This window comes from Octopus sinensis, linkage group LG3 (assembly GCF_006345805.1).
Source record: "Octopus sinensis linkage group LG3, ASM634580v1, whole genome shotgun sequence".
NCBI lineage: Eukaryota > Metazoa > Mollusca > Cephalopoda > Octopoda > Octopodidae > Octopus > Octopus sinensis.
This window is the reverse complement of record NC_042999.1, coordinates 145,225,703-145,244,705: the sequence shown is the minus strand read 5'-3', so window position 1 is coordinate 145,244,705 and position 19,003 is coordinate 145,225,703. Positions and strand designations below refer to the sequence as shown.

General features: G+C 36.2%; 1 protein-coding gene across 3 annotated transcripts in view; it reads left to right on the top strand.

The window, feature by feature from the left end:
• The window catches only part of LOC115209554, a 72,632-nt gene that overhangs the window by 40,271 nt on the left and 13,358 nt on the right, over positions 1 to 19,003 (top strand). For 2 of the 3 annotated variants that reach the window (XM_036501460.1, XM_029777989.2), the window contains exons 4-7: positions 895 to 1,068; positions 3,967 to 4,085; positions 6,376 to 6,557; positions 7,071 to 7,224. In XM_036501460.1, coding sequence (XP_036357353.1) covers positions 895 to 1,068; positions 3,967 to 4,085; positions 6,376 to 6,557; positions 7,071 to 7,224 — 629 coding nt within the window. The remainder of the gene's footprint in view (positions 1 to 894; positions 1,069 to 3,966; positions 4,086 to 6,375; positions 6,558 to 7,070; positions 7,225 to 19,003) is intronic. The other variant, XM_036501461.1, reaches the window with a different exon arrangement.

Genomic DNA, 19,003 nt, shown 5'->3' with positions numbered 1-19,003 from the left:
ACACGTTGTTGGTGATGGACCCTGCGTCAGTATTGGCTGAGAAAGTCTTGGTTATTTTTAACGAAAGAAGAACAACAGTTAGTTAACATGATATATGGTTAATTTAACTTCGTGCAGGGTTATTTAACAAGGTGGAGAAATTAATGAGCAATGTAGTTGTTCAATAACATTGGGCAGTGGATAGGTAACAGAATAACGGTTAGTTAACACTATTGTGTGGTTAGTTAACTTGATATAGTGGTTAGGTAACACGGTGTATTGCGTCGATAACATGCTTTGCTTGTTTGTTAACTAAATGTCGTCGATAACTAACTTGATACACTAATTAGTTAAGACGGTACGATTGTTATTTAACATGGCGCTGTAGTTAATTTAAATCAGTAGTTAACGTGAAACAACGGCTAATTAACATTCTACCAATTTATGTATATCCCCTTACATTTTTATCTAATTATTAATATTTTTCAACTCTTTGATTGATTTATTTATTTTAGATGATTTACCGCTATTTCGGTAAATCTATGATAGGCATCGCATCTTTGGTTACGCAACATCAAGTGTAGTAAAAAAGAATTTTACATTTGTATTCAGAAGAAAATGGTAATCTTTGCTACGTTAACAAAACTCTTTCAACAACGAAGTTCTAAGGTTAAAAATCAAACTACAAAGTGGTAAATGGCTGGTTGCTTATTCGTATTCTCAAATACTTTTTTCTCTTACTTTAGCAGGTCAAATCGGCAGTTCTTGACAATCCATATATTGATTGTCGAAAGTGCATAAGAACTGTGCTTCCTGAGCTTCTAGTAGAATTAATTGTTTATTCACATACAAAAGCTGCATCACGCGTATTCGTTAGTGATGTTATTTCAACCGTTGATATTTATTTGCTTTCAGGGCCACCGAGGCTTATAAATTAGGCATATACAGAATGATTGAAAATGTCAACAAGGCAGAAAACAGGAGCATTGCATTTTCTTCTGAGTTCATCCAGCAAGCCGAGGCACTGAATATCTCCGAGAGAGATCTTCGTCAACGAATATCTCATACTAAAGAAGATATGATAATAGAGTAAGTAGTCCAATGATTACAAAGTCACACATTACCTCTCTATCGATTTATACCTCTCCGCCTGTATATCTAAATATCTATTATATCTACCTATATATATATCTAAATATCTATTTATATCTACCTATATATATATATATATATATATATATATATATATATATATATATATATATATATATATATATGGCTATCTATCTATTTTTATTTATTCATTTCTATCTATCTACTTATATCCATATATTTATCTATATGTATTTATCGATCGCTTGAACTTCTATCAACAAAATTTTTCGTCAGTCACATAGAATGACAGACGTTGTAGTATACTAGATTAAATGCCTTTTAATATTTAATCCGCCCCTCCACATCATAAGTTCAAATCCTGCATGGCATTGTTTAAATAAGTACCCGTTACTGTATACGGTTATTTCAATCGACTGCATCACTTCCCTAAACATGCGAATTTTTGTGATTATTTAACCGTTTCTAACAAAAGCAAAAGGCATTGATGATATGCAAAGGGCTAAGTCATTAAATCGACCCAGTACATGTTTGGTACTTTATTTTATTGAATCCGGAAAGGCGAAGTTCATTTTGGTAGGATTTGAACTCAGAACTTAAAACAAGAATTAATTAACAATAGGGATTTTGGTTGATGCTGTAACGATTCTTACGATTTGCTGCTTTTTTGTACTAATATGATAAAATGATAATTTATGAGACAGAGTCTATTGTGTATCATTTCATAATGAGTAGTACTCACTAGTGGGTGATTGACCTTAGAGATATATAAGAGATGGGATGGTGTTCATTTTTCCTTCAATAGCCAATGAGAGAATTTGTGATATGTATTGTAAGCTTATCATTAAAACATTACAAGAAACAAAAATGATGTTGAGGCTTTCCTTATTTACGGTAAATTAGTGACATAAATGGAGTGATCGAAATCGTGTATAGTATTATTATTCTAAATAATACTATTTATCACATATCGAGTGGATATCGGTTTCTTTTGAATAGATGCAGAGCTTTAATTTGAATAAAAAGTAATGCGATGTTGACTATTCTCCCCTTTTTACAATGGAGTGTGACAGTTTTCTTAGCGAGGGCCAGAAATTAAGTAAAGTTTGTTTCAACAGGGATTGAAATTTTGCTGCGTATGAGGTTTTCCAAAAGCTTGCCCCCTTCCCACCACTTTTTTCAACGTTCACTTGAAGATGCTAAATGATCTAATAAATATTAATGCTATTGTCGTTAAATGAAATAACACTGGATTTAAGTGGTTATCTATTCTGACGGTAGTGTTTATAATTCGTTTAATTTCCAATGTAAATCATAATTTCCCCTTCAAAAGTGTTTTTTTTTTCCTGAAAATATTTCTTCGAACGCTGTATTGCTTGAGAATCTGAATGATCTAAAGTTTAGATCATTGTTTTCGAAACTACTGAGAGAGCTTCTGCGTGGTCGCTCCATGCGCTAAAAACAGTAAGCATATCTTGCTCAAGTAATCCTGCCGTCTTAAAAATTGATGCACTGGACAACGAAGTGCAGAGTATAGCATATATGAAAACAAAACGAGATGATCATGGCCGAAATACCTTTGGTCTTAGTTCTTATCCATTAATGCTGACAAACTACTACACTGTTTTTGAAGTGGTAGTCAGTTATTTTGATTAAAGAGTTCCGAAACAATTTCAAATGGTTCAAAAATGTTCCAGATATTCTTTTATACTCTAGGCACTAGGCCCGAAATTTTTGGGGAAAGGCCAGTCAATTAGATCGACCTCAGTACACAATTGGTACTTAATATATCGACCCCCGAAAGAATGAAAGGCAAAGTCGACCTCAGAATGTTTTAACTCAGAACGTAAAGATAGACGAAATACTGTTAAGCATTTTGCCCGGTGTGCTAACGTTTCTGCCAGCTCGCCACCTTCAAAATGACCCAGATATTGTTTATGGGTCATTGAGACAAGTCACCACCTCTTTGCTCGATAACACTAAAAATGACAGAAAATTTTTCTTTAAATCATTCCTTGTTGCCTTATAACGGACGAAAACATAAAATGATATAATTACAGACGCGCAAAAAGAAAGAAGGTCACGGCTGCAATGCATTTCCATCTCAGATCTGCTTGATGAGTTCTGATCTACGGCTAGACAGCACCTACATATGTCACTGAGTCAAAGATAACTCTTACTGAAATAACATGTGGAAGTTTTACATGGTTTTTTTTGTGGGAGAACACACGTAATTGATGAGACTCAAATCACATCTTAAATTGCATAAATTTTACAACGAAACCCTTTATAATCTATATGGCCCCATAAATTGAGAAAATAAAGGACGGGTTCTCTTTTTTCAGTTTATTGAAACACTTTCAATGATAGATTGGATTTATGATGATCTGAGCTAACAACCACAACAATAAAACATTTGTCAATTCTAAGGTGTCCCTCCCATCTATAATATTTATATTATAGACGCAAGCATGATTGTTTGATCAAAAAGCTCGTTTTGTAACCACGTAGTCTCGAAGTGTGTGTGTGTGTGTGTGTGCGTGTGCGCGCGCGCCTTTGCGCTTACGTTTGTTCGCCGCCACTGCTTGACAATCGGTGTTTGTTTACATCCCCTCCATTTAGCAGTTTAGCAAAAGAGACCGATAGAATAAGAAGCAGACTTTAAAAAGTAAGTACCGAGGTCGATCTATTCGACTAAATTCTCCAAGACGCTGTCCAATGACTGAAACAACTAAAAGACAAGAGACACACGTAAAGCTTTTTTCATACTATTTCTAATTTTACTGAAGTCTTTTCGCTGCCAAAATGTCGCTGTACATAATTGACGTCTTGTTGTATTCTTGCTACAATTCAAAATATTTGTCTCATTATCAGCTGTCACTGGAGCAGTGAGAGATGTGGACCTGAGAATTTCACTACAATATTCACCGACGAAGGAGTTTGTTATGGCTTCAACACAGATGCTTCAAACCCTGTCAAAGTAGCCTCATCAGGTCTGTTGAACAATTTATGTATCAGTTGAATAACATCAGAGATGTCATCCACATAATTTTTTTTTTTAAGTACTAGTAAAGTTAATGCATTCAGTGTAGGAGGCATTAAACAGTTGAAATAACGGTGAGGAATATATCGGTTTCAAACTTTGAACCCAAACTAGTTATTTCGAGGGGGAGGGGTAAGTCGAATACATCGATCCCAGTATTTAACAGGTATTTATTTTAGCGACCCTGAAGAGATGAAAGACAAAGTCTACTTCGAGGAATTTGAACTCAGAACGTAAAAACGGATGGAATGCCGCTAAGCATAAGAGCAAGAGTAGCTGTGTAATAAGAAGCTTGCTTCCCAACCACATGGTTCTGGGTTCAGTCCCACTGCTTTCCACCTTGGGCATGTGTCTTCTACTGTAACCTCGGGCCGACCAAAGCCTTGTGAGTATATTTGGTAGACGGAAACTGAAAGAAGCCCGTCATATATATATATATATATATATATATATATATATATATATGTGTGTGTGTGTGTGTAAGTATGTATATATTTGTGTGTCTGTGTTTGTTCCCCACCCTTCATCATCGCTTCGTCCCCATAATTTAGCAGTTCGGCACAAGAAACCGATAGAATAAGTACTAGGCTTGCAAAAAATAAATCCTAGGGTCGATTTGTTCGACTAAAGGCTGTACTCCGGCATGGCCACAGTCAAATGACTGAAACAAGTAAAAGAGTAAAGCATTTTGCCCGGCGCTCCAACAATACTGAACAATAGTTAAGTCAGTGTTAGTATCTAATACAGGGTGTATTATGAAATACTATCTAATAAATCATAGACGAATTGAGATATTCGTAGTTTTTCCAAATACCTTGGTATCATCGGGAAAACTATTCTAATGGAAATCGAAAGATAAGAGATTTGTGAGCGCTGACAACCCAGGGCTTGTCGGTGTTTACTACCATCACCAAATAACTCTGAAATTTATATTAAATCACACGAAAATATTTTGATCTTTTCTACGCAACCACAACATTTCTACTCGGTTGCAGAAACAAGTTCTAGATTAAACAATTCACAAATGAGTTGAAATCAAACAAAACTAATCTAAATGCTTTGTGCAACGATAGTTTATTTAAATGTAAATGTCCTTCATGTGTGCGGAATGGTATGATTAATAAAAACTACTAAGTGATGTATATGACTAAAATAATAAAACGGTTAAGTTTCTCGGTCACGAGTTCAAATCCCTACCCGATTACCTTGTCTTTCTCGATATATACTTTGTGCCGGGTAATACTTAGTTCCAGGTTAGCTTTAATCTAAAAAATTGAAGATCAAAAGTATCTCAGCTATGGCCATCCCGCCTTTTTATAGATACCTTTCGCTACAAATCCAACGTATTATTCTTTTTCAAAAAGAGTAGTGTTTAGTTTGAGGAATATTTAGCTGCTGTTTCTAGGACGTCGAAGTACCACGCAAATGCACCCTCGTTGACTCGTATTCCAATCATAACATGAGTCGATCTGAGTAACTATGCCCCCACCCCTTCTTTTGCGTCTAAATTTAAAATAATTAATAGGATTAATGTTCAAATGCCGCTGAGGTCGACTTGGTCTTTCATCCTTGCGAGGTCGATAAAATTCCTGGCGATGTGACTTTAGCAGAAAGGATTATCAACACGATAAATAAGGGTGGTAATTTGACAGAAATTACGGAATGCTTGACTAGACGAAGAACAACATTTAATTTTGTGCTTCTGCCTGACTTATATTTAGATAAGAACATATTTTTTAATATTTTATATGTATAGAATATGAAACTGGATTCGAATTAGGTTTCCAGTTCAAATCCAATTCTGTACTATGTACATATCCAAGAATAAGATACCGATGATTGAAGATAAAATCGATTGAACTGTAGCGTACGTGTAAATATTTTTGAAATATTCCTCTCAAACAATAATATTAGTTCCAATAATATACTTGTGTACCATCCGATCTTGTCTTCTATAACTTCTTAAAGGCCATTGGGAGCAATTTTTTTAATCATTAGTAGGTAGAGTTGTAAAAACAATCGAGATACTGAGCTAAAATATGTTGTGTTCTAATACTCTACATTTTTGGTTCAAATACTGTTGATATCAAGTTTACCTTGCATCATTTCTAAGGTCAATAAAATAAGTACTGGAGACGATTCAACTAACTATATCCTCTTTTCTACAAATATGTGGCCTTACGTCAATGTAAAAAATGTTTTGTTTTGTTTTTTCTAATGATGTTTTTTTTTTATTGTAGGGATTGAAAACGGCCTGCAACTCACCTTAAATGTGGAGCAGTATGAATATATGTCAGGAGGTCAGAAAAGTGTCGGCCTAAAGGTATTGTTTCATAACCCCCATGATGTGCCGACTATAAAAAACTTAGGTCTAGCTTCAGCCACAGGAACTAATTCTTTCTTTGGACTCCAAGTTGTGGAGGTAAGTTAAATGAGTCGAAGAAGTGGGGGTGAGTTTCAACTTAGAATGGATTTCTTTTTTAAAAAGACTAATAATAACTGCTTGTTAAAAATCACCAACTACAAAGTAATCATTTACTATCATACGAAGTATTTGATCATACTTCCACAATCTAAACGGTTATGGGAGTCACATTAGTGCATTCTACTATCATCATCACAGGTATACAAGAAAGAGATAAAACCGGAATAATATAGGACGAACACTCCCTTCAATCCGAAGTTTTATTATCTTAACCATATCTTTGTCGATGCTTCCTGCCATTTCACCCAAAAACCTGCAATTATTGAAATTCTTGCTTTCATATTGTCTCAACTAAAGTTAACTATTTCAGTTTTATTGTCGACTCAATTCTAGAATGAACTCATTTATGTTAATTATTATAAACTTCTTGCCATAACTTTCAATTACACAAAATATTAGACGTTGAAAGAAGTTGATTCTTTTAACATTGTTTTCTATGTTGTCTGTTAGGTTATAGGTTTGCCAAAACCTCGTGGTATGTGCGAAAATAGGAAATTAAACCTGTTTCCCAAATATTCCCGTTCGTCCTGTGAAGCAGAATGTGTCACATACGCTTTAGTGGAAACCTGTGGATGCCGACTAAGCTATATGCCAGAAGTTAACGGTATGTATAACCTTTTGAACAGTATTTCATGTACCTTGAAAGTGCATTTGGTAGAATTAACAGGTTACTTGCCTTAGGTGAGAAACTAGTTGTTCGTCGACAGCGGTGCGCAGCTCTGAATTTGTAATCTTGATATTTAACTTTCAATATCCCAATTCTCTAAACTTTAAGACGATGCCTTAGTCTAGTGGAATTTATCAATATAAGCATTGTAAATATGGTGGGCGATTGTTGGTATAATGTAATGTTCTAATTTTCATTCATTCCATTGAGAAACCTCACCAGTAGTAAAGTTCTCTTATTCTAAAGGATATTTGTCTTTAATACCAAGCGATATGCACCAATTCAATAAGTCCACACCGAATTTCCGTGAAAAGAATTTATAATAGCAAATAATAATGGCTTCAAATTTTTCCACAAAGGCAGCAGTTTTGGGACAGTAGATGAGTCGATTACATCGACACCCAGTGTTCAACTGGCACTTAATTCATCGACCCCAAAAAGATGAGAGACAAAGTCGGCGGAATTTGAACTCAGAATGTAGATACGGACGAAATGCCGCGAAGCATTTTGCTCGGCGTGCTAATGATTCTGCCAGCTCACCGCCTTAATAATAATAATAATAATAATAATAATTTCTCATTGAAAAGGGTTAAGCCAAATAATTCAACCGGTAATTATATCATCGACGCCAAAAGTAAATTTTGTGCTGAGTACTTTGTTGGTGGAGGCTGATCTTTTCTTGTTCTGCTCTTTTGAAGACACAAGACCCAAAATACAAGAAAGAAAGGCACCTAGTATATTTTAAGTCATTGGGGAAACGGGAACACTAGTCAAATTTTGTAAGTATTTTGGTGGGCAGTTATATTGGCTAGATTTTTAGAATATCAAATTGTTGTGTAGAATACGAGAATTAGAAGATAACAATATTGCTTTTTGTACAACAAATTCTGGAACAAGACATTAGAGAACCGTCCATGTATATGAGAAGGTACACTGTTCAGTCAGTGTTCCAAATAGTAAAGACATCATGCGCAGAGCTGTTCTCAGTAGTTCAGTTCTCCGACTAAAGTTATTTTCAGTCTCTCCAGTTTCTAGATAAGTCCTGTGTTGTAAGGGGGCTGTAGTTCTAAGCACAAAAATAAGAACTCAAGAAGAAAATAGAATTCCAGAGCACCAGTTCCGATAATCCATTCCGACACCAGAAATTCTTTGGCAAAAGCCCTCATTAATTTTTGGGGGATCATCATCGACAATGTTTTGAGCCCTGGGTGAATTTCCCCCTCTTTCAAACAGTTGAAACTTTCCCACCGAAGGTCTCCATTTCTATCCTGACTTGGTGTACAAAATATCTTGCAGCATATAAAAAGTTTGCAGTTCATAAATTACTGTGTTGCGCATGACTGCATCCCTTTTTATTTCTTGTGTTAGCATTCTATCTGCCATAGGGAATCTGAGAGAAATGAAAATCTTTTAATTAGTCTGGAGAGATTAATATACGGATAATTAAGTCTCCTTAAATACACATCGTACCTTACATCTTAATGTGTGTGTGTGTGTGTCTGTAAACGTATATATACATATGTCTGTGTATGTATGTGTGTGTATGTGTACATGTATATATGTATGTGATATGTATAAATGCTTACGTGTATACACACACACACACACACACACGAATGTATGTAATGTGTGTGTTTGTAAATGACAGACAGACAGATAGATAGATAGATAGATAGATAGATAGATAGATAGATAGATAGATAGATAGATGGATATGCGCATTTGTACAAATATAGGTAGAAAGATGTATGTATGAAGTTGCACACGAAGCCAAATAATATTACGCTGCAAAATTTCATTTTGTATCTAGAATATTTCCCTGACTCATTTCGATAGCAAAGCCGACGTATTCTTAATTGATTTAACAGTATTTCTTTGAAGTGAACGAAATCGGGAAAAGCGTGTGTGCATACATGTGTATGTGAACGTGTATGTGCGCGATACTTAGTATAATTTATGCCTATATACTTATACATTTTTATCGAAACCTTATATTCTTTCCACACAATAAGCTAGAAATATTTCTAGTCAGCCATCCTCAAATGTAACAGAAAATTTATGTATTCATTTGTACATTAGGCTTGTTTTGATTGACGTTTTTTGGTAGGAAGCATCAACGGTGCTCCGTTGTCAGTATAACTGAATATATCTCAATGCTGTTGGTCTTAATTTATCTCAATTTCATGTCTTTCGTTTCAAGTTTTCTTTTCGATTCAGTGAAGTCTCCTTTGTGTTAGCGATAAAAGAGGTGAAGAAAATAAGTTTGTCATCACTGATTGTTGGAAGTTGGTGTACACAAATACGGAAGAAAGATTAATATTTCAACTATCCCAGATATGAAGTTGGAACTAGCAAAAAATGTACCCGAAATAGAAATAGAAATCCGTGTGGAGCAATAGCAATTTGTTAGTCGAATCAGCAATGGATTTGAACATATTAGAGCAACCAAAATGAATTGGAAATATGTGGAATCCTCTTTTTGTGATAGTGGAACAGTCCAAATTATCAGTCACCGCTGGTGAAATCCTCTCGTTGTTTGGCAGATTTGAGAAATAACAAAGAATTAGTACGGAAGTTAGATTTAAATGCTAAAGAATAATAATTTCGAACAAATACTTGTCTGGCAGTAAACTTGTTTGGGTACCTACTCGCGTGTGTCTTCTCTAACTAGCAGAAGAATGAGTTTATTCCCAGATCTATGAGCCAGGGAGTGGTGACGCTGCTTAGAAAGGGTCCAAACAATAGATAACTTCTGGCCTATCACTCTACTTAATGCAGAGCTGAAGATTTTGGCCAAGGTATTAGCCAAAATGTTGGCGCGTGTCGTGGGTGGAATCGTCAGGGAGGCACAAACGTGTGCCATTCTAGGCAGATCCATACAAGGCAATCTCCACCCTATAGGCCATACTTTCGAGAGGACTAATAGGATTCCTAACAAGCGTGGAGCTTTGGTCCATTTAGACCAATCCAGAGATTTTGATAGAGTGGACCATCGGTATCTGGTGTCGGTCCTCGCGGCGGTCGGTTTGGGCCCGACCTTTCGCGGTTAGATCATTGCTTTATATAGCAACATCGATTCGATCGTTCGGGTGAACGGTTTCTTCTCGAAACCGTTCTAGATCAAGCGCTCGGTACATCAAGGTTGTCTCCTCTTCTTCCTCCTATATGTGTTGGTTCTTGAGCCTTTACTGCGGAAATTGGAGAAGAGGGACGTCCCACGTGGGCTAGGTTGTGAAAATAGGTTTTGGCGTATGCAGATGACATCACTATCATCGTATCCACCCACAACAGGTAGGTGTGCCCATTAAGGATTTCGAGGTGGTAGCAGGAACAAAAATTAACCGGGAGAAGTCGGTCGGCTTGCAACTCGGCATCTGGAGAGACAAGTCAATGTCATCCAACAGCGTCGTCGGACGTTGGACGGTCCGGTTAAAATGCTAGAGATTTGGTTCGGTCCAGACCTCCAGATAGAGAAGATTTTGAGCGAGGTGACGTGCAGAGTGACCCTCCTAACTCGGTCTGAGCGATGGCTATCCCTTAAAAAGGAGATCGAAGGTCGCAAATGTGTTTATCGCATCTGTGATTATCTACTGCCTAACCGTCTTGCCTTGCTCTAAGTCATGGCTAAACAAGCTGGAGCGATTGCTCTTCCGCTTTTTGTGGAGGGACATATTTCCGCTTGTAGGGTGCTTTATCTGCTGCCAAAAACCGCTAAAGGGAAGCTAAGGATGCCTTGGCTATTGATACACAGGCATGCGCTGAGGCTCACGCACAAATGGCTCTACCTGGATGGTGAACAGATGTGGTCTTCTTTCGTCAGATTGATACTTCTCAGGTTTACTAGTTTTGAACTGGAACCGTGAATCAAGCTTAGACCGAAGGTGGGAGCTTGGCAAGCCGTATGCCGTCAGGCACTCGTGCTCCTCCCCCACATGGGTAATGCCAGCGGCGAGGGTTCCACCTCGTCATTCTATAGAGGGTTGGTAAAGGACAAGTTTGATGATGTCCTGGGGAAAACCCTGGGGTTCGACGATATTCAGCTCACCAGCCTGTTCTGAAGGACATTTGGGCTGGGGCGTTTGGATAATTTCCAAAAGTCTCAAGCTTGGCAATGCTACCGAGGAACTTTACCAGTTCGCGATAAACTCGCAAGGTATGGTGTTCCTTGTTCGCCCACTTGCCCAAGATGCGAGCAGGACAACGAAACTGTTCTGCACGCAATTGTGCAGTGTCCGAAAATATCGGAAATGTGGGTTTAAGCTGAACAGCTGCTGTCACATCATGGAGGAGTACAACTGTCCTCCAAGTCAATTATAAAGGTCGTTCCACCTTCCTCCTTAAACCAAGAAGGAAAGGTCTGTTTTCTCGCTGTGGTCGCTATAACGAAAGGTGATTTGGAAGACGTGGATGAAAGGAGTAGCAACAGGCATCTTCATCTCCAGCCTTGCTTTGGTGAATTTCTTTGTTTTCCGTCTTAAAAGGAAAATAAGGCTGGAGAGGAGATGCCTGTTGCCCGATACATATGGAAAAAGATGGAAGGATGTGGCATGCATGTTGAGAATGAGTGATCCTGCTTGAGTGTTCACCATAAAGGTAACGCAAGGTTTCAGTGGTGGATCAGGGCTTGTGAGATCGAAGCTAAACCCGTCTCCCACTTCATTGCGTTGTTCATTTGTAGCATGCATCATTCGATCTATTATGATAATTTTTTATAATTTTACCAGCTTAATGTTATATCATGCGTGACCCCTAGTCGTATGGTCTTGTTCTTTCTATGTAGACCACCGATACGGAATAAAGAATTTACATACTCGTCTGGCAAGTGTTTTGATCTGAGACGATGTGGTGAAACTAAAACAATTACAGTGAAAAAAAAAGCTTTTTTTTTCTGCAAAATTTCATTAGGAGAAAATTTTATTCTTTCAGAAATCGCGAGGAGGAAAGGGAGTGATACTTCAGTTTTATTTCTATTGGATTAATTAGATGAATCATACGTCTCTCCCGGAATAGTAAACTAGTCTATGGCTGGAAGGTTTTCCATAAAAAATAATACCAGGTTATCTGTTTAGATATTCAAAGGTTTATTATTGTTCTTTAACCCCCAGACCACTGCTGATTGAACCGATATGTGGTCGAGTACATAATTCTTTCTTTTTAATAGAATCTAGGACTCGATTATCTTGTATATCTTTCCTTTTTTAAGGTGACAGGTCTCGTTTGTGGGAGATTTGGCTGCTGTTTCCAGCAAAGCAAGTGGTCACACATGGTCTCTCTCGTTGACTCATTAATGGAATTCTGTAAAACTGGGTCTGCTATCACAAATTCGCCTGAATACTTGCTATGCATATTGACTTAACCCATAAATAGGTAATCGAAGACATTACCCACTGGCTCATTTCGCTTTAAATTTTCACCTGGCAACTTGTTTAACAAATACCTCGCAGACATGCTGCATTACAGACAGCAAAAAATGTCGCTATTAATTATTCAAAAATCTCTGTTAAACAACGATTTATAAAAATTTGATTCAAACAAATAGTTTAAAATTTCAATGGTTTATATTTTACCATAAAACTACACTTCCTTCTTCTGGTGTAGACTTGCATTTAAAACGTATTCACTGATATTTCATTTTGCATTACCGATAAATTTCGAAAGCTTCGTAAATCTATTTCTTAACTTTCTATCGACATACAAAAACTATAGATTGTTGAGCCAATAGAGTTTCCGAGAACTCAGCAAGAAGTCACGAGTTGAAACTGGATTTTGTCCGTGGTTAAGTAAAATAACTTTCTACAGTCAAATTAACTTACCTTTAACTAGTGCCGTTCAAAAAACTACTTCACTACTATATGGTTTTGGGTTCGATTATTAGCATACCATGATCTCGAGTATTCGAAAGCCTTGTGAGAGGAATCTAGTCGATGCTAACTGCGTGAAATCTCATCGAAAGAACTGCTTCACATATAATTTCATCCCACCGGTCGCAGAGTTCTTGAAAAGAAACCTGGTCTCTCTGCACTTTCCCTCTGACTAAGCCATGATAAAATATAATACCGCAAATCAGTATATGTTATTACAACAAACAGCGGCAGAACTATAATATTAGAGAACGTTTCAGTAAAAGTAATTAAGACTCATCTCAAGTGCACATCTTCATTTGAATCAAGGTTTTCAGTGATGCCTTTCGACCTCTGCATAAGGTTATGAGACCAACTTCTGTCATCTGCCACTAGATAGTATTGAGCCAATGAGGTAGCCACTAATAAGAGATCGATCTGCTACAAATAGTAGGCAGGCCTGCACGCCGTCTTGAAAAATTACTTAAAATACGACTGAATAAATAAACAATGGTAATAGACGAGTTTGCTCATTCAGAGCAGCCCTAGAGCTAAACATCAGCATAACAGTGAGCTAATGTCTTAATTATGCAAAATATATTCACAAATGCATTTCTCTCTATTAATCACCCAAAGCAAATTACTAATTATTATGATTCCTGATCTCTTTAAAATCTTGCTGCTTTCTCATTTGGTTGTGTAAATTACTAATTATTCTTAATTGTCATTTAGTAATTGGTTAGCAATGTTAATCTGAAAAGTGTATGAAAATGGAAAGCAGAATCAGTTGACTGCCTGACAAAATACAGTTCGAATCAATGCGAAGGTTTCTATGCTGCCGATTGATCTGCCAGAAATGGCAGCCACACTTAAACCAAATTACAGTCTATTTTGAGAACAGCAGGCCTAGACATACTAAAATTATGTGAATGATCACGGTTGAAGTTATTTTAATCATAGGCCGACTCAGTTATGGTCAAGTTGGGGCTCAATAGTATCAATAACAAAGCTTGTATTCTTTTTACAATCTAAGTCCAAATGTCGCCGAGGACGACTTACCTTTCCATTCTTTCAGGAGCTGATAAAATACAAGTCATGAAGTGTGATCTATATAATCCTCTATACATCACAATAGAAATGTCTCATCTCGTCTCTCATAATAATCAGAAAATTAAGGCGGTGAGCTGACCAAATCGTTAGCATGCGAGGAAAAATGCTTAGCAGCATTTCGTCCGTGTTCACGTTCTGAGTTCAAATGCCACCGAGGACGACTTTGCCTTTCATCCTTTCGGAGGCAATAAAATAAGTACCAGTTGAGTACTAGGGTCAATGTAACCGATTTATTCCCTCCTCCGAAATTGCTGACCTTGTGCCAAAATTTGAAATCAATATCAATCAGAAAATTGAATGTTAGCATACATAGAGAGTTGGTTGTATGCCGGACAAAATGCTCTGTAATATTTGGTTATTCCCCTTTACAATCAGTTCAAATCACTCCGGATCGACTTTATCTTTTATCCCTCATGGGGATTGATAAGTACCAGTAATATACTAAACATCGATTCAGTTTCTTATACAGTACTTATTTTATTGATGCCAATCAGGGATATAAAACGCACAATCGATCCGGAGTGATTTGAACTGTGGTCGTAAAGGGGTTGATGTGATCGTCTGGTCCCATCCCCCAAAAGTTTAGGCCTTGTACCTACAGTAGAAAGGATTACTATTGTGTTTATTACAAACATTGACTTTTATACCAGTGCACTCTTATTAACTTCATCATAATTTCGTGTACTGCTACAGCCATATATTGAATATGTGAATTTCAGAAAGGATAAGTCATGCGTTAGTTATTTATTTCCATTTCACTACTTTCCTTTAATCTGTTTTTGAAGACAATTTCTTTATAAGGCTTTAATATTTCGTAAATATTATAGAGCATGTTGGCCGACACAGAACCGATTCTGAATGTATATTAGCATTCAATTTTCTGACTGATAACAGACACGAGACCAGACATTTCAGTGGTGATGCGTAGAGGAAAACGGAAGTGAGTCTTGATGTCACTAAAGAAAAAATTCTGTTTAATAGTAGAGAATTAAAAAAAAATTATAGTTGACTTTTTCATCAGATAGCAATTGGGTCAGTTATCAATACATTAATTCTTAATCAAATCTGAAATTCAAAAGATATTGGTATAACTATGATCAATGAAATCACTAAGATCCATTGATTGTAGTACGATCGGTGATATAAGGAGAGTTATGCGTTAATAATAAGGTAACTTGAGATAGCGTTTCTTCCAAAATGGTTTGGAAACCGAAATATTAAAGCCTTATAAAGAAATTGTCTTCAAAAACAGATTAAAGGAAAGTAGTGAAATGGAAATAAATAACTAACGCATGACTTATCCTTTCTGAAATTTATATATTCAATATATGGCTGTAGCAGTACACGAAATTATGATGAAGTTAATAAGAGTGCACTGGTATAAAAGTCAATGATTGTAATAAACACAATAGTAATCATTTCTACTGTAGGTATAAAGCCTGAACTTTTGGGGGATGGGACCAGACGATCACATCAACCCCAGTGTTTCATTGCTACTTAATTTATCGACCCCGAAAGGATGAAGGGTAAAGTCGACCTCGGCGGAATTTGAACTTAGAACATGAAGACGGACGAAATACCGAGAAGTATTTCGCCCGGCATGCTAACTATTATGCCAGCTCGCCGCCTTAATAATAATAATAATAATAATAATAATAATGATAATGATAATAATAATAATGATAATAATAATAATAATGATACTAATAATAATGATACTAATAATAATAATGATAATAATAATAATAATAATAATAATAATAATAATCGTTTCCATTTTGGCCGCAATACTTTCAAGACTTTGTGTACTACATCAAACGACGAATTACAAGCTTTCGTAGCAAAGTAAGTCTTGAAATCAAACAACTAAATCATTTACGATAGTTAAATGTATCATTACGATACCATGCGAATGGTATCGTATTTAATAGAATTAAATATTAACTAGATAGTTTTCGTGAAATATTTAAATACTGAATTATTTGAACTACTTGGAACACAATCGCTGAAAGGTAACAATAAAAGAGATTATTCTTCTTTAACAAAGGAAAGAAAAATGTCTTCATTTCGTGGTGCTTTATAGAATCCAGACTAAATATAAACTATTCTATTTTACAAACGGTGGTTATTTAATGAACAAAAGGGATTGAAAAATATAAGAAGCATTACGGTGAAAGAAACTTGTTTATTGAAAAGTTGGTCTACTATAGAAAAGATACAGTATATATAGAAACGATACAGTATATATTGCTGAGCTGAAATAATTACTTTTATAACCGAATCAATGAATATAAAGGAAAAGAAGAACTGGAAATACAAAACAATGATCTACACAATAAATACATATTCAAGTATGTGAACCATCTATATGAAAACATAAATATACGCAAGTATTCGTGCATGTATGTGCGGGAATGTTTATATACAATTACACACATACACAAAGACAAGGAAGCAGTATATGGACCATACATAGATTCCTACACATTTGGGGAAACGAAGAGTAAATTGAAAGAACCATCTTCGTATACGTACACGCGTACAATATTCACACGCATTATATGTGTGTAGTGGTAGGTATACCATTTGTCCCATTTGCGTAAATTAACGCATCCTTTCACACCTAGTTCTAGTTCAATTATGAGATGACGGACGCACGCATTAACAGCGTTTTGTTATAACTCTACGGTTCAAATTGCTTTATTTTATGCTGTAGCATAGTGTAGTATCGTGCCGAAATACAGCTGGCATGTCAATAATTCATTACTCGAACTAGCCACTAAGAAGTCGATTGATGCGACTTTCTGAAGCACACGTTCTCACTTTATAAACAATGTATCTATGGACAGTTAAATAGGGTATGCGTTCGAAAATGAGATCACAAAAAAGCGGGTCAAAACTAGTATCGTTGACCCCCATTTGGGGCATAAGTATATGTATAACAGACAAGTTGTTTACATCAGTCTGAATATTATATATTATTGGCAAAAAAGTCTATAGCTTTATTCTGTACTACGTCATGTATTACACACACATCCGTACACACACACACAAACACATCCTAGATATATTCAGATAGATATTAGTTTATATACCGTGAAACGGGGTTACTTTAAACAGTTTTAGACTTTTTATTGCAATAATTTCATAACCTTTATATCAATCTTAACTAAATTGGACTATGTTAGGGAGAATAAGTAGGTAAACTGATATATGAAAGAAGAATAAATTGCAGTCAATATTTGATTATTTTTTAATATAATTGTCGCTGTTCAAAGTAACGCCTGATTTGGGGTTACTTTGAACAGTAATGCTTTTTTACTTATATTCAACTCTTACATTGATGACTTCATCGTCTTCTTTGCTCACTTCATGGTCTGGTAGCTGATCCAAAACTTTGTCTGGATGTGACGGGTGAATTCCACATTTCATGAACCCACTTTCTAGATACCTGCTATGGGTGACACCGTCATGAAAAAGATCAGCATGAAGCTGTGTGAGCAGAGCAGGAAAAGCATCTTCATTTAAGGTCTTTGAGCTCTTCCTGTCATAAGCCTTCCAATCATTTAAGATTTTTCTCCAACTTTTTTTAAGAGACCCATAGAATGCCACATCAAGTGGTTGAAGCATATGTGTGGAATCAGATGGTAGGCATACAAGAGCAATGTTGTTTTCTTTGGCAAGCTTCATCATCTTTTCTGTAAAATGGCTGCTTAAGTTAACACCAATAACAACTTTTCTTCCAGGAATTCCTTTGACTTGTGGAGCAAACACGATTCGAACCAGTCGGTAAAGCAACATGCGTCAAACCATCCACTACTACGTCGCTTAAACCGAGTCCCTTTTGGTGCTCTCTCAGTTCCTGTTGACCATAAATTTTCCGCTTTGTAAACAACATAGCAAGGCATTAACTGGTCCGATGCAGAGCCGCAATACATAATTGATATTGCTGCTTTGGAAGTGTTTTTTATTCTTTCTGGATGTTTGACTCTCCGTTTAAACAAGCATTTATTTCACTCCCGGATCGTCTGACAAGTTAGTCTCGTCATAGTTGAATATGTTATTTGGAGAGATAAGTTTTCCATCAAATATAAGAGTCGCTTTTAAGTGCTGGAAGTACGAGGATACTTCTGTAGCACTTAAACATGCTCTGGAACTTTTGATATTTTGGCACAGGCGTGATACTAACTGGGAATTCTTTCGCTATAAAAATAAATTAGCCCATTCAGCTGAAGGAAAATTGATTTTAAATTGCGTTACTGTGCGACCTTGAGCTGTGATATAATTATGGGTAAGCACTCTCAAATCCATAGCATCAAATGGAAATTCCCATTCTGCAACAGCTATAATGTGAGCAACAAACGCTGCGTCTTCTTTTTCTCTGAACACTGAAGGGTGACCAGGTTGCCTCCTATGCTTATGGTTCAGTCTATGGCTCAGAGTTCCGACTGGAATTTTATAAACAACATTGACTTTTCGAAGGATAATTTTCTTTGCTTTAACATCTGTCACTGCTTTATCCAGACTCTTTTGGCTATAGGATTTATAGCTTCGAGAGCCAGGTTTTCTATTATAAATTTTGGCATAACTATTTGGTTAATGCTAATCTCGATCCAAACTACAAGTTGACCCTTAAAAAAAAACAGATTATGGTTTAAAGAAATAAACTTTGCAACAGAAAGAAAAACTAATTCTGGTTATCAAGCGATAATAAAAAAAATCATAAATTTGGGGTTACACCTCATTAATTCTAAGGGTGAAATATT